The 16319-nt window shown below is 42.9% G+C and overlaps 1 protein-coding gene across 1 annotated transcript in view; it reads right to left on the reverse strand.

The window, feature by feature from the left end:
* The window catches only part of si:ch211-117c9.5 (sodium- and chloride-dependent creatine transporter 1), a 38841-nt gene that overhangs the window by 4400 nt on the left and 18122 nt on the right, over positions 1-16319 (reverse strand). Inside the window, exons 6-10 of the mRNA XM_036947549.1 lie at positions 9154-9288; positions 8969-9072; positions 2519-2643; positions 1142-1254; positions 303-443 (exon numbers count right to left, since the gene is read on the reverse strand). Of these exons, the coding sequence (XP_036803444.1) occupies positions 303-443; positions 1142-1254; positions 2519-2643; positions 8969-9072; positions 9154-9288 (618 nt within the window). The remainder of the gene's footprint in view (positions 1-302; positions 444-1141; positions 1255-2518; positions 2644-8968; positions 9073-9153; positions 9289-16319) is intronic.

Raw genomic sequence — 16319 nt, forward strand, 5'->3', positions numbered from 1 at the left:
AGGACGGGAAAGAGAGAGTACAGAGAAAGAGAGCGAGAGGGGAGAAAGAGAACAGAGAGAGAGACAGAGGGGAGGGGGGAGAGAGCGAGAGAGAAAGAGAGAGATAGAGAGAGATAGAGGGGAAGGGGGAGAGAGAACAGTGGGGTGAAAAGACAGAAAAGGAAATGAGAAAGAATGTGAGTTCATGTTGTCTTGTAACAGTGATGTAATATGAACTACTAAATAAGTCCCTCCTGACCTCTTTTCCTCCCTCTTCTCTTCATTTATCCATTCCCTCCCTTCCCCTCTCCTGACCCTCTTACCTCTGTTACCATGGAGAGGTCGATGAAAAAGCAGGTGATGCAGCATATCGCCACGACAACCTCACGACGCAGCGAGCCCGCCATAGATTTGGGCGGTAGCATGTCCATGACCCCCGTGACAAAGCCCTCCACCCCAACAAACTGAGAAAGAGAGATTACTCTGATATTCTGCTACCATACTTTGATATGCTGTCATGTCATAATCATGATTAGAATATATCGGATAATATTTTATTTTCTGATACTCTAATAACAGTTACTTCTATAGCAGCACTGTTTGTGTCCTTGAATGGTAAATGGGGGGAGAGATAGAGAGAGGAGAGATGGAGAAAGAGAGGAGAGAGAGAGAGATAGAGAGAGGAGCAGTGTATGAACAGAGAGGAGAGAGAGATAGAGAGAGGAGCAGTGTATGAACAGAGAGGTGAGTTAGAGAGAGAGAGATAGAGAGAGGAGCAGTGTATGAACAGAGAGGTGAGTTAGAGAGAGAGAGATAGAGAGAGGAGCAGTGTATGAACAGAGAGGTGAGTTAGAGAGAGAGAGATAGAGAGAGGAGCAGTGTATGAACAGAGAGTGGACAGATGCTCTCTGTGAGGCAGACAGAGGCTCATTGACTGCCTCTGTGCTTGTGGAACAATGGCTGCAGGCCCTGGGACTAACAAAGATGGACTACTTTGATATACAACTCGACAAGTTCAAATGTCCCCACTGTGAGTGGTAAGTGGCTAAGTGTGTGAACGCACAGTATGTGTCATAGAACTACAGACATTAACTGTCAGAATCCCTCTGTGTGTGTGTGTGTGTGTGTGTGTGTGTGTGTGTGTGTGTGTGTTGTCCAATACCTGGCTATCCAGGCCCAGTACCAACAGCATGAAGAAGAAGAGCGCTGCCCAGACTGGAGCCATAGGCATCAGAGTAACAGCCTTGGGATAGGCTATGAAGGCCAGGCCTGGACCTGGAGAGAGACAGAAAGGCAGAGTTAGTCAGCACTTTCACAACACCAGATGGGGAACAGTGGATAGACGGGAGGGAAGATGTTTTATCAGGGCACAAGCTGAAAGGGATAAGGAAGGGGTCAGGGTGAGTGCGATGAGGTCAAAGTGAGGATGAAGATATAGGGATGACTCACGGTGGGGCATTAACACCAGTCAAATGCTGGTAGATTTAGCCATTGGCTGGTAGAGTGTCTATTCATTGAAGTCACATTGGTGGGTGGTCACAGAGTATTTGGGAACCGTTTTTTCTTTTCAATTCAAAGCCAACATGTAAAAAAAATATATACTACCATTCAAAAGTTTGGGGTCACTTAGAAATGTCCTTGTTTAAAAATAAAATAAAACGTCCATTAAAATGATCAGAAATACAGTGTAGACATTGTTAATTGTTTTTCAATATATTTTTTTATTTTACCTTTATTTAACCAGACAAGTCAGTTAAGAACAAATTCTTATTTTCAATGACGGCCTAGGAACAGTTCAGGGGCAGAACGACAGATTTGTACCTTGTCAGCTCGGGGATTTGAACTTGCAACCTTCCGGTTACTAGCCCAACACTAACCACTAGGCTACCCTGCCGCCCCATGTTGTAAATGACTATTGTAGCTGGAAACAGCTACAGATTTTTAATGGAATATCTACATAGGCGTACAGAGGCCCATTATCAGCAACCATCACCCCTGTGTTCCAATGGCATGTTGTGTTAGCTAACCCAAGTCTATCATTTTAAAAGGCTAATTGATCATTAGAAAACCATTTTGCAATTATGTTAGTACAGCTGAAAACTGTTGTGCTAATTAAAGAAGCAATAAAACTGTCCTTCTTTAGACTAGTTGAGTATCTGGAGCATCAGCATTTGTGGGTTCGATTACAGGCTCAAAATGGCCAGAAACAAAGACCTTTCTTCTAAAACTCATCAGTCTATTGTTATTCTGAGAACTGAAGGCTATTCCATGCGAGAAATTGCCAAAAAACTGAAGATCTTGTAGAACGCTGTGTACTACTACTGTCACAGAACAGTGCATTTCTAAGTGACCCCAAACTTTTGAATGCTAGTGTATATTTGAGTGTGCATGTGTTTCCTGTGATTTATCTTCATAATTAAAAACAAATCTGAAAAAAATGTGTCTGTTAAATGTTTTTGTGTCTGGAAAAATTTGGACATCCACCAGCCACCTGGATGAGGTACAGGGGTAGTAGTGTTTTAGGGATCTCTATCCTTACCACTCTCGGCCACCTTGCTGATGTCGACCCCCTGCTCTGCAGCCATGAAGCCCAGCACGGAGAACACCACAAACCCTGCAAAGAAACTGGTCCCACTGTTGATCATGGCTAGAACAAACGCATCTCTGCAGAGAGAGAGAGAGAGAGAGAGAGAGAGACTTTAAAGACATGGTATTGATATCAAGCAAACACACACACACACACACACACACACAGACAGACAGACAGACAGGCAGACAGACAGACAGACAGACAGACAGACAGACAGACAGACAGACAGACAGACAGGCAGGCAGGCAGGCAGGCAGGCAGGCAGGCAGGCAGGCAGGCAGGCAGGCAGGCAGGCAGGCAGGCAGGCAGGCTGGCAGGCAGGCAGACAGACAGACAGACAGACAGACAGACAGACAGACAGACAGACAGACAGACAGACAGACAGACAGACAGACAACAACATAAATAGAAAGTGAAACATGTAATAATAGTGAATGTGTAATAGTGAGAAGACGAGTGAGACTAGAAAAGAGAAGTCTGGAACGAAAGCTGGAGACTAAAATAGAATGAAGGACGAAGGAGAGAAAAAGAAAAAGACAAATAGACATGAGGATCAGTAGGCTTTTCTCTGATAGCTGCTGTGTTGTCGGTGTAATTTGGATATCGACTCTAAAGCCACGAGAGCAAATGAGCTACTTTAAAAGACTAGGATGGCTGGAGGGCTGAAAGGGGAGTGATAGAAACAACATCCATCCAGGACAGTTAGAAGTGATACTGTACAGATCAATGCGTTGTTATCACTGTTCTTATTGATTCAAATGACGCAGATCTGACAGGATTGGACAGGCGTAGGCAATAACAGCTACACTTCCACCTACTTCTACTTCCATTTACTCCATATTGCTATCCTGTGAAACATTAGGCTAGATCGTGAATGAGGATAGAGGGGCAACTAAAAATACTGCTACTTATTTATACACTATAGTATTCATTGTCGTGTTTTTGCAGACTTTACTGTAGTATTTACTGTAGTATACTGAAGTGTTTACAGGTATCTATAGTATAAATACTGTAGTGAAAGAAAACTATGGTATATACTATAGTAATTAATGTAGTGTTTTTGCGGCTTGTAGTATACCGTAGTATTTACTATAGTGTTGTTGCGGACTGTAAAATACTGTAGCATTTACTGTAGTGTTCTTACAAAAATGACTGTAGTATTTTAGTTTAATTATCTTTGACATAGAAGTGGAGGCTTTCTCCTTGAGGAAACTTATTGGAGAAATACTAAAATAGCAGATTTTCCATAACCTGCAGGTAGGACTGGGGTCTGAACAGATAGTTCAGAGCTACTGCTCTTTTCTATAACCTGTACTGAACACACTATGGTCTATACTTGGCATGTAGGTTTCTCACTGATGTATAGCACAAATTGGGATATGGGGGAGGGGAATAAGCAGGGTATATGCAAATGAGGAACTGCAGTATTTACTATAGTTAAAAAAGTGTTGTTTTTGCAAACATTTTATTACATTACTATTTACTGTAGTATTCTACGACATTCTATAGTAAGTAATACACGTCTAGTATAGTATTCTACAGTATACTACAGAATTCTATAGTAAGTACTCCATAGTATTCCATAGTAAACTGTTGTATTTTTTAAGGTGGGTAGAAAAAGCCCTACCTTCCCTGTCCCATCCTCCCTGAGATGGATTAGCCTCCCTGTAGATAACGCTGAGTCATACTGCCAACTCTGTCCCACCAATAAGCCCCATTGTGCCCTTATTAAGAGCCAGCTATACGAGGAGTGTGTACACAACAACATGACCTGCATACTTGAGCTTTGTAGCATTGCTGTAGCTTCATGCAACAACAGTCCAAACAGTCAGCATCCGGATTAGGGCTGTGGCGGTAACAAACATTTGTCAGACGGTGATAACTGTCGGTCTCACGGTAATTGACCGTTAATTAACATAAACATATTTAGCATCTTGAGGCTTCCACACATTTAAAAAAAAAAAATGTAACCTTTATTTAACTAGGCAAGTCAGTTAAGAACAAATCCTTATTTTCTATGACGGCCTAGGAACAGTGGGTTAACTGCCTGTTCAGGGGCAGATTTGTACCTTGTCAGCTCGGGGATTCGAACTTGCAACCTTCCGGTTACTAGTCCAACGCTCTAACCACCAACGCTCTAACCACTAGGCTACCCTGCCACCCCTAGCCACTAGCTACTGTTGCAGACATTTGGAACATCTACATTTTAAAAAGTCTAATACATCCATGTAATATAGCCTACACCTTCACAATAAATGCATTACTTATTTTTAGACAGGTCTAAAGAAACATGGTATGAAGAAAATGTAATCTATTTCAGAAGAACAGAATAGCATACTCTGAGTTGTCCTTATGTCCGGTCCTGATCTGGCTATGCCATATGGCTGTGGGCTACACTAGTTCATTTAGCAGACAGGATTTGCTTAGAATTCCGTGGCATTATTTTAAATGATGAAGAATACAATTGAACAAAGCTGAATAAAACATAAAGGATATGTTCTCCAAACGATTCGAGGGAGTGAGCACATGCGGCTATTCTGTGTTGAGCGGTTAACAAAGAAATAGGTATTTCTATATTCATTTAGAGTTATTAGTTTAGTTGTTCTACAAACGTTGGGCTATATGTTTTGATTTTTAATACATTGTAAGGCTGCATTATGAGACTCTAATTATGATTTGAAAAAAGTCCCTTGAAAGACATGAGCTCTGCTTTGCTTTTTTTTGTGCAGGCTGTACACACTACATCAGTCACTCATTCACAATTTGACAAGCACTTCATAATGCCTAGAATTTCACAGCGGCATCCCCTTTGTGTGTCCGTAATGCACCCTAAAAAAATGGCCGTTGTGCCCTTCTCCCTGAGTGCTGCGTACTCCATCACGTGATCGGGTCTTTCTCACAGGCTACAAGTGAAGACAGACACATCGGTGACACAACTGCGCGTGTCCTTATCCAATTCAGAGGTGCTTATTGAAGATATTGGAAGAACTGTCCATATTTACTTTTCATCAGCCAACAAGATGAGTAGGCCTAACAAACAGCAAAAGCACTAGCCTATGTCAATCTACTATCTCCCATAGAACAAAAGTCGACCTATTCTTCTATTCTGAGTGAGAAATAAATATTCCAAACACAGTCTGGGACAGTTGTGGGATGTGATAGATCCCAAATTAATACAACCACTAGCATCCCCAAAAACATTTTTACGGAATGTGGTTGACGCAACAGATCAGAATGTTTAGCCTAAAATGTTGATAAACTATTAGGGTATTTCTTCACATTATAAGCGCAGCAATGCGCACATCGTAGTAGGCTATAAGCGTGAATGTTCCATTAGCAGAAAACACCATAAACAAAAGTGACCATAAATGCAATTATGCATGTAATGGTTTTATTATAAAAGGTGCATTTTTATGGTGAAAATTATTTTCCACAAAATTGAAACTCACATGCTGCTTATGTATGTCAGTTAGGCTCTACACCCCTTGTAAAGCGGATTATTGTTCTCAATATTAAGAAGTTATTAGGCCACTTTAGTTGTGATACAAACCTTATTAAAACATATAGGCCCATGGGCTAGGCTACATGCGGTGTGTGACTATGATTAGAAAAAGTCACAAAAAAGGGCATTGTTTCTTATTCTGGCCATTATTCACAAGTGATAGGCTAATATTGTCACCCATAAGACTATTCTTGATTTAATATTGTCTTTACATATACTAAATAATATATAGTACCAGTCAAAAGTTTGGACACACCTACTCATTCATTAGTTTTTCTTTATTTTTACTATTTTCTACATTGTAGAATAATAGTGAAGACATCAAAACTATGAAATAACTCATATGGAATCATGTAGTAACCAAAAAAAGTGTATTTATATTTTAGATTCTTCAAAGTAGCTACCCTTTGCCTTGATGACAGCTTTGGACACTCTTGGCATTCTCTCAAACCAGCTTCACGTGGAATGCTTTTCCAACAGTCTTGAAGGAGGTCCCACATATGCTGAGCACTTGGCTGCTTTTCCTCCACTCTGCGGTACAACTCACTCCAAACCAACTCAATTGGGTTGAGGTCGGGTGATTGTGGAGGCCAGGTCATCTGATGCAGCACTCCATCACTCTAATTCTTGGTCAAATAGCCCTTACACAGCCTGGAGGTGTGTTTGGGGTAATTGTCCTGTTGATAGTCCCCCTAAGCGCAAACCAGATGGGATGGCGTATCACTGCAGAATGCTGTGGTAGCCATACTGGTGTGCATTGAATTCTAAATAAATCACTGACAGTGTCACCAGCAAAGCACCCCCACACCATCACACCTCCTCCTCTATGCTTCACGGTGGGAATCACACATGCAAAGATCATCTGCTCACCTACTCTGCATCTCACAACTACACGGCGGTTGGAACCAAAAATCTCAAATTTGGACTCATCAGACCAAAGGACCAATTCCCATCGGTCTAATGTCCATTGCTCATGTTTCTTGGCCTAAGCAAGTCTCTTCTTCCTATTGGTGTCCTTTAGTAGTAGTTTCATTGCAGCAATTTACCATGAAGGCCTGATTCACACAGTCTTCTCTGAACAGTTGATGTTGAGATGTGTTACTTGAACTCTGTGAAGCATTTATTTGGGCTGCAATTTCTGAGACTGGTAACTCTAATGAACTTATTCTCTGCAGAAGCGGTAACTCTGGGTCTTTCTTTCCTGTGGTGAGGCTCATGAGATCCATGTTCTTCATAGCGCTTGATGGTTTTTGTGACTGCACTTGAAAAAAATTCAAAGTTCTTGACATTTTCTGGATTGACTGACCTTCATGTCTTAAAGTAATGATGGACTGTAATTTCTCTTTACTTATTTGAGCTGTTCTTGCCATAATATGGATTTAGTCTTTTACCACATAGGGCTATCTTCTGTATACCAACCCTATCTTGTCACCACAAAACTGATTGGCTCAAACACATTAAGAAGAAAAGAAAGGAGGAAGCTTTTCCCCCTGGTTTATTTTCATGCCAGCTAGGTAGGCTATACTCCTGTTGCAAATATAAGCAATGTGCTTAATATCAGACAAGTTGAGAAATAAATATAGTAGGACTAGCCTATTGAAAGCTGATGGGATCCTCCTCTTTTTAGTTGAGGCCATCACTCTGTTTTCTTGCGGAATTGCATAGCCTATTGAAATGTTGCGCAACATGAGCTCATGGGCTCTCATGAAGTGCTTGATTAGGTTTTCAAATACATTTACATTGATGTCAGAGTGATTAGAGGGACAATAGAGTGCTGAGTACCAGGCAGTTAGCAAGTTTGGTAGACTACTAACGACCTGCATCAGAGCTTGGAGAAGCCTAATTACAGTGACTTAACGGTCACATGGTTTTTGACTGCCTTCATGACCTTCGTGACCGCCGGTATAGTGGTAATACGGTCACCGTAACATCCCTAATCAGGATGCATTTGGAATCATCATCCTCAGAGGTCCAGATAATAGTTCATGGCTACTGTATGTTGAGAGTGATTTGTGGACAGATAGCACAACAGTGATACATGGATGAAGTGTGAAGTGTTAATTCAAGACAACCATTGAGAAACAAGTTAATGAGATCCTATAAAACTGTGAGGACAGGAGGTGGACGTGCTGATTGGTGGACAGGAGGTGAATGTGCTGATTGGTCCCTGACGATGAAGCATTGTTTTAACAGCTCCATTCATCAGCTCCGTCATCTACTAGACCTATAAACCAAATCAAAACTCAAACTCTCTCATACCCTGTTTACCCTCATTTACAGTTTATGGTTATCATATAGCCTACATCAGAGGACCATGACTAGCTAATATGAATACCGTCATAACTGAGACTGCATGTACATTTCTAACTAAGGTAAACAAAAAAAAATAGAAAAAAGTAATTGAAAGGCTACACCTACATGGACATTCCATAAATTCCCGCTAAGCCCTAACATTAGAATCAAGACTTGGTATCTATTAAAAAACGTCCATATTATTGGCAACGTCCAGAAAACTGCCATTTTAGGAAGTTGGGTTTGTTTACATTTCTGAGTCAGTCTATGCTAAACACATGCTAGAAGCATCTCAGCCAGTCAACCCAGAGCTGCTGCAGCAGTGGGACTAGTGAGGGAGCTGACTCACTCGGATTATTAGATGTTATACTCAGACACTCTTGGGATTATTAGATGTTATACTCAGACACTCTTGTGAGAATAATGGACGTTCAAGACAATGCTTGTTTTCTCTCTTATATCTTATCCAACTAAGAATAAAGATCCATAACCAATAACTAATTATCCCTGCAGTTTTTTTGGGGGTGGGATCCAATTTGTGGTCATGTTTGGTAGCAGTGGTTGATGGGTTTTATGGTCTAACTGTGCTTTTTTGTCATACTTACTGGTAGCAGTTGTTGTGGAAGCGGTTGTAGCTGCCAAGGGCAGTTAAAGCACCCAGACCAATGGCATAGGAGAAGAAGATCTGAGTGCCAGCATCAATCCACACCTAGGAACATGAATATTTATGTTAAAACAATCCTTGCATATCCCTGTGCAACACATGCTGTCTGTATTGTACACACCATACCTGGGCTTCCCAGAGTTTGGACCAGTCTGGTTTCAGATAGTACACAATCCCATCCAGCGCTCCAGGTAAGGTTACACCATGGGCCAACAGAACCACCAGGACCAGGTAAGGAAACAGAGCTGTGAAGTACACTACCTACAGGGAAGGAAACAGAGATGTGAAGTACACTACCTACAAGGAAGGAAACAGAGATGTGAAGTACACTACCAACAGGGAAGGAAATAGAGCTGTGAAGTACACTACCTACAGGGAAGGAAACAGAGATGTGAAGTACACTACCTACAGAGAAGGGACTACCTACAGAGAAGGAAACAGATATGTGAAGTACACTACCTACAGGGAAGGAAACAGAGATGTGAAGTACACTACCTACAGGGAAGGGAACAGAGATGTGAAGTACACTACCTACAGGGAAGGAAACAGAGCTGTGAAGTACACTACCTACAGGGAAGGAAACAGAGCTGTGAAGTACACTACCTACAGGGAAGGAAACAGACATGTGAAGTACACTACCTACAGGGAAGGAAACAGAGCTGTGAAGTACACTACCTACAGGGAAGGAAACAGAGATGTGAAGTACACTACCTACAGGGAAGGAAACAGAGATGTGAAGTACACTACCTACAGAGAAGGGACTACCTACAGAGAAGGAAACAGATATGTGAAGTACACTACCTACAGGGCAGGAAACAGAGCTGTGAAGTACACTACCTACAGGGAAGGAAACAGAGCTGTGAAGTACACTACCTACAGGGAAGGAAACAGAGCTGTGAAGTACACTACCTACAGGGAAGGAAACAGAGCTGTGAAGTACACTACCTACAGGGAAGGAAACAGACATGTGAAGTACACTACCTACAGGGAAGGAAACAGAGCTGTGAAGTACACTACCTACAGGGAAGGAAACAGAGATGTGAAGTACACTACCTACAGGGAAGGAAACAGAGATGTGAAGTACACTACCTACAGAGAAGGGACTACCTACAGAGAAGGAAACAGAGCTGTGAACTACACTACCTACAGGTAAGGAAACAGAGCTGTGAAGTACACTACCTACAGGGAAGGAAACAGAGCTGTAAAGTATACTACCTACAGGTAAGGAAACAGAGCTGTGAAGTACACTACCTACAGAGAAGGGACTACCTACAGAGAAGGAAACAGAGCTGTGAAGTACACTACCTACAGGTAAGGAAACAGAGCTGTGAAGTACACTACCTACAGGGAAGGAAACAGAGCTGTGAAGTACACTACCTACAGGGAAGGAAACAGAGCTGTGAAGTACACTACCTACAGGAGAGGAAACAGAGATGTGAAGTACACTACCTACAGGGCAGGAAACAGAGATGTGAAGTACACTACCTACAGGGCAGGAAACAGAGATGTGAAGTACACTACCTACAGGGAAGGAAACAGAGCTGTGAACTGACAGCTAGTGTTTCCTCCCACACTAGTTTATTACTTGACTTACAGACCTTATAGTATATCAATTGGTTGTTTCAAACCACCTAAAACCAACTTAGGCATAAAAGATGTTAAGAAGAGCTAGAGTAGGGTCTCCACACTGGTGGGTGTGATGACATGATGTAACGTCCTCAAACAAGTGTGTGAACGTCTACAGTGCATTCGGAAAGAATTCAGACCCCTTGACTTTTTCCACATTTTGCTATGTTACAGCCTTATTCAAAAATGGATATAATTATACTTTTTTTTTCTCATCAATCAACACACAATACCCCATTTACATAAGTATTCAGACCCTTTACGCAGTACTTTGTTGAAGCACCTTTGGCAGCGATTACAGCCTCAAGTCTTCTTGGGTAAGAAGCTACAAGCTTGGCACACCTGTATTTGGTGAGTTTCTCCCATTCTTCTCTGCAGATCCTCTCAAGCTCTGTCAGGTTGGATGGGGAGCGTCACTGCACAGTTATTTTCCGGTCTCTCCAGAGATGTTCGATCGAGTTCAAGTCCGGGCTCTGGCTGGGCCACTCAATGAGATTCAAAAACTTGTCCCAAAGCCACTCTTGTGTTTTCTTGGCTGTGTGCTTAGGGTCTTTGTCCTGTTGGAAGGTGAACCTTCACCCCAGTCTTCACCCCACCCCAGTCTTCACCCCACCCCAGTCCTTCACCCCAGTCTACTCTCTTCATAGAGCTGGGCGGCCAGCTCTAAGCAGACTCTTGGTGGTTCCAAACTTCTTCCATATAAGAATGATGGAGGCCACTGTGTTCTTGGGGATATTCAATGCTGCAGAAATGTTTTGGTACCCTTCCCCAGGCCTGTGCCTTGACACAATCTTGTTTCGGAGCTCTACGAACAATTCCTTTGACATCATGGTTTTGCTATGACATGCACTGTCAACTGTGGGACCATATAGACAGATGTCTGCCTTTCCAAATCATGTGCAATCAATTGAATTTACTACAGGTGAACTCCAATCAAGTTGAAGAACAATCTCAAGGATGATCAATGGAAACAAGATGCACCCGAGCTCAATTTTGAGTTCCATAGCAAAGGGTCTGAATACTTATGTAAGTAAGATATCTGTTTTCTTTTCATATATTTGAAAGAATAAAAAAAAACTTTGTCACTATGGGGTATTGTGCATAGATTGATGAGGATTTTTTTGTATTTAATCCATTTTAGAATAAGGCTGTAACGTAACGAACTGTGTAAAAAGGAATCTGAATACTTTCAGAAAGCACTGTTAAAGAATTCACAACAGCCATTTATTGTTTCATCATTTCATTTAAATCAAATCAAATCAAGTTTTATTGGTCACATACACATGGTTAGCAGATGTTAATGCGAATGTAGCGAAATGCTTGTGCTTCTAGCCACTCAATGTTAGTGATGGCTGTTTAACAGTCTGATGGCCTTGAGATAGAAGCTGTTTTTCAGTCTCTCGGTCACTGCTTTGGTGCACCTGTATTGACCTCGCCTTCTGGATGATAGCGTGGGTGAACAGGCAGTGGCTTGGGTGGTTGTTGTCCTTGATGATCTTTATGGACTCACTGTGACATCGGGTGGTGTAGGTGTCCTGGAGGGCAGGTAGTTTGCCTCCGGTGATGCGCTGTGCAGACCTCACTACCCTCTGGGGAGCCTTACGGTTGTGGGCGGAGCAGTTGCCGTACCAGGTGGTGATACAGCCTGACAGGAAGCTCTCGAATGTGCATCTGTAAAAGTGAGTGTTTTTGGTGACAAGCCAAATTTCTTCAGCCTCCTGAGGTTGAAGAGGCGCTGTTGCGCCTTCTTCACCACGCTGTCTGTGTGGGTGGAGCATTGGACTAGTAACCGAAAGGTTGCAAGTTCGAATTCCTGAGCTGACAAGGTACAAATCTGTCGTTCTGCCCCTGAACAGGCAGTTAACCCACTGTTCCTAGGCCGTAATTGAAAATAAGAATTTGTTCTTAACTGACTTGCCTAGTTAAAAAATGTATATATTTTTTAGTTTGTCCATGATTTGTACGCCGAGGAACTTAAAACTTTCCACCTTCTCCACTACTGTCCCGTCGATGTGTATAGGGGGGTGCTCCCTCTGCTGTTTCCTGAAGTTCACGATCATCTCCTTTGTTTTGTTGACGTTGAATGTGAGGTTATTTTCCTGACACCACACTCTGAGGGGCCTCACCTCCTCCATGTAGGTCGTCTTGTCGTTGTTGGTAACCAAGCCTACCACTGTAGTGTCGTCTGCAAACTTGATGTTTGAGTTGTAGGCGTGCATGGCCACAAAGTCATGGGTGAACAGGGAGTACAGGAGAGGGCTGAGAACACACCCTTGTGGGGCCCCAGTGTTGAGGATCAGTGGGGTGGAGATGTTGTTTCCTACCCTCAGCACCTGGGGGCGGCCCATCAGGAAGTCGAGGACCCAGTTGCACAGGGCCAGGGTCTTGAGCTTAATGATGGGTTTAGAGGGTACTATGGTGTTAAATGCTGAGCTGTAATGACTAGTCTCTCGAAGCACTTCATGATGCCGGAAGTGTGTGGTACGGGGCGATAGTCGTTTAGCTCAGTTACCTTAGCTATCTTGGGAATAGGAACAATGGTGGCCCTCTTGAAACATGTGGGAACAGCAGACTGGGATAGGGATCGATTGAATATGCCCGTAAACATAAAAGCCAGCTGGTCTGCGCATGCTCTGAAGACGAGGCTAGGGATGCTGTTTGGGCCAGCAGCCTTGCGAGGGTTAACACGTTTAAATGTTTTACTCATGTTGGCTGCGGTGAAGGAGAGCCCGCAGGTTTTGTTAGCGGGCCATGTCAATGGCACTGTATTGTCCTCAAAGCGAGCAAAAAAGTTTTTTGTTTGTCTGGGAGCAAGACATTGGTGTCCGCGACGGGCTGGTTTTCTTTTGTAGTCCGTGATTGACTGTAGACCCTGCCACATACGTCTCGTGTCTGAGCCGTTGAATTGCGACTCTACTTTGTCTTTATACTGACGCTTAGCTTGTTTGATTGCCTTGCGGAGGGATTAGCTATATTGCTTGTATTTGGTCATGTTTCCGGTCGCCTTGCCATGATTAAAAGCAGTGGTTTGCGCTTTCAGTTTTGCACAAATGCTGCCATCAATCCACGGTTTCTGGTTGGGGAAGGATTTAATAAGTCACCGTGGGTACCACATCCCCGATGCACTTGTTAATAAACTCGGTCACCGAATCAGTGTATTCATCAATGTTATTGTCCGATGCTATCCGGAACATATCCCAGTCTGCGTGATCGAAGCAATCTTGAAGCATGGAATCAGATTGGTCGGACCAGCGTTGAACAGACCTGAGCACGGGTGTTTCCTGTTTAAGTTTCTGTCTATTGGCTGGGAGCAACAAAATTTAGTTTTGGTCAGATTTGCCAAAAGGAGGGCGGGGGGGGGGCTTTGTATGCGTCGCGGAAATTAGAGTAGCAATGATCCAGAGTGTTGCCAGCCAGGGTCACGCATTCGATATGCTGATAAAATTTAGGGAGTCTTGTTTTCAGATTAGCCTTGTTAAAATCCCCAGCTACAATACATGCAGTTAAGAATATATGTGGTTTCCAGTTTACATAGAGTCCAATGAAGTTCTTTCAGGGCCGTCGAGGTGTCTGCTTGGGGGGGGGGATATACACGGTTGTGATTATAATCGAAGAGAATTCTCTTGGTAGGTAATGCGGTCGGCATTTGATCGTAAGGAATTCTAGGTCAGGTGAACAAAAGGACTTGAGTTCCTGTGTGTTATAATCACACCATGACTCGTTAATCATAAGGCATACACCCCCGCCTTTCTTCTTACCAGAGAGATGTTTGTTTCTGTCGGAGCGATGTGTGAAGAAACCAGGTGGCTGTACCGATTCTGATAACATATCCCGAGTGAGCCATGTTTCCGTGAAACAGAGAATGTTACAATCTCTGATGTCTCTCTGGAAGGCAACCCTTGCTCGAATTTCATCTACCTTGTTGTCAAGAGACTGGACATTGGCGAGTAGTATACTTGGGAGCGGTGGGCGGTGTGCCCGTCTATGGAGCCTGACCAGAAGACCGCTCCGTCATTTTGGGTCGCCTACTGGGAACAGATCCATTGTCCTGGGTGGTGGTCCAAACAGAGGATCCGCTTCGGGAAAGTCGTATTCCTGGTCATAATGTTGGTAAGTTGACGTTGCTCTTATATCCAAGAGTTCCTCCCAGCTGCATGTAATAAAACTTAAGATTTCCTGGGGTAACAGAAATAGTACGTTAAAAAAATAATCTACTGCATAATTTCCTAAGAACGCGAAGCGAGGCGTCCATCTCTGTCGGCGCCAAACACTCCAACAAAACAGAGAACACAGTTTTTCCAGAGGCGGCGACATAGGTAACAATAGCATAGGAGAAGAAGATCTGAGGGCCAGAGTCAATCCATAGCAACACAACATGAACACACACACACACACACATGCATCCAAACCCACACACAGATTCATCTGACACAACGTTAGGAACACAACATGAACACCAACATGTACGCACAGTCAAATAATACCTCCCAGGATATATGGCGAAAAACCCATGGCTCTGTTCTACTTCACAGCTCTGTTCTCTTCCCTGAAGCACATACGCAGATTTGGGATTTTGCTGAGAAAGCAACTTCCCGGTATCCTTTGCTAATCTTGTGTTAGAGCCTCCTAACCATATTTAATAAAGTTGGGGAAAAAAAGGAACATATTTGCCTTGATCTGCAGGGACCCCCCTACCCACCCCTCAAATGCACACAGAGGGGAAAGTTACTAATCGGCTTAAGTGGCCGGCTCAATTACCCTCCTTTTTTTCACCCTGCTCTGTGAGCTTTGGCTATTTCTGTGGAACACATAAGCACGTTTGCATACCTACATAGACACACAATTATATGTACAGATACATAAAACAACAGAAACAAACCCGCCTACACACATGCACATTATTCCCAAACACAGCCTCTCCTACTAGATATTTGTTTCAAAGCAGCTTCAAGTTGAGACTGTTGGTGTTTTTCAAAATACATACTACCGTGCTCCGAGCATGCAAATCGGAGTCCAAATCAAAATACGCGAAACACGAAGCACAAAGGGGGTACTTCTCGAATGCGTAATCAGTTTGTACATATTTTGAAGCATGCATTGATGCAAGCTTCAATGGAAAGTATTTATAGAAAGTACTTGCACATTTATTGAAATCAATGGCGGCTATTACTATTTGAGCTGAATCGGGAGAAAATATACTCCAATGTCGGAATGAAATGTTGCCCATTTACATCTGATACGTTGCCTGTGGTAATTTTGGCATATTTACCTGCCTACAATACCCACTGTAATGTGCGTAGATCGCAAGCCCATAGTAAGTCAATAGGGCTAACTGGCTAGCTACTACTGTTAGCTAGATAGATAGCCATAAAGAATTGTTAGCTAGCTAGCTATCCACGAAGAACTTGTCCTGGCTGGAAGAGGGTTCAGTGAATGGGTAAGTTAATAGTAAGTCAATAGGGCTAACTCGCCAGCTAGCTAGCTAGCCACAAACAATTGGTAGCTAGCGACCCACCAAAAATTGATATCTACCTTGCATAACATTAGTTTTAGGTAATTTTTGCCTATTTAACTAGCTGGATAGCTAGACTATTACGATTCACATATAGTTGCTAATTAGGAATTAAAATGTTTGCTTTGTGTATACAGTGCATTCAGACCCATTG

Source organism: Oncorhynchus mykiss, chromosome 16, assembly GCF_013265735.2.
Source record: "Oncorhynchus mykiss isolate Arlee chromosome 16, USDA_OmykA_1.1, whole genome shotgun sequence".
In the NCBI taxonomy this organism is placed as follows: domain Eukaryota; kingdom Metazoa; phylum Chordata; class Actinopteri; order Salmoniformes; family Salmonidae; genus Oncorhynchus; species Oncorhynchus mykiss.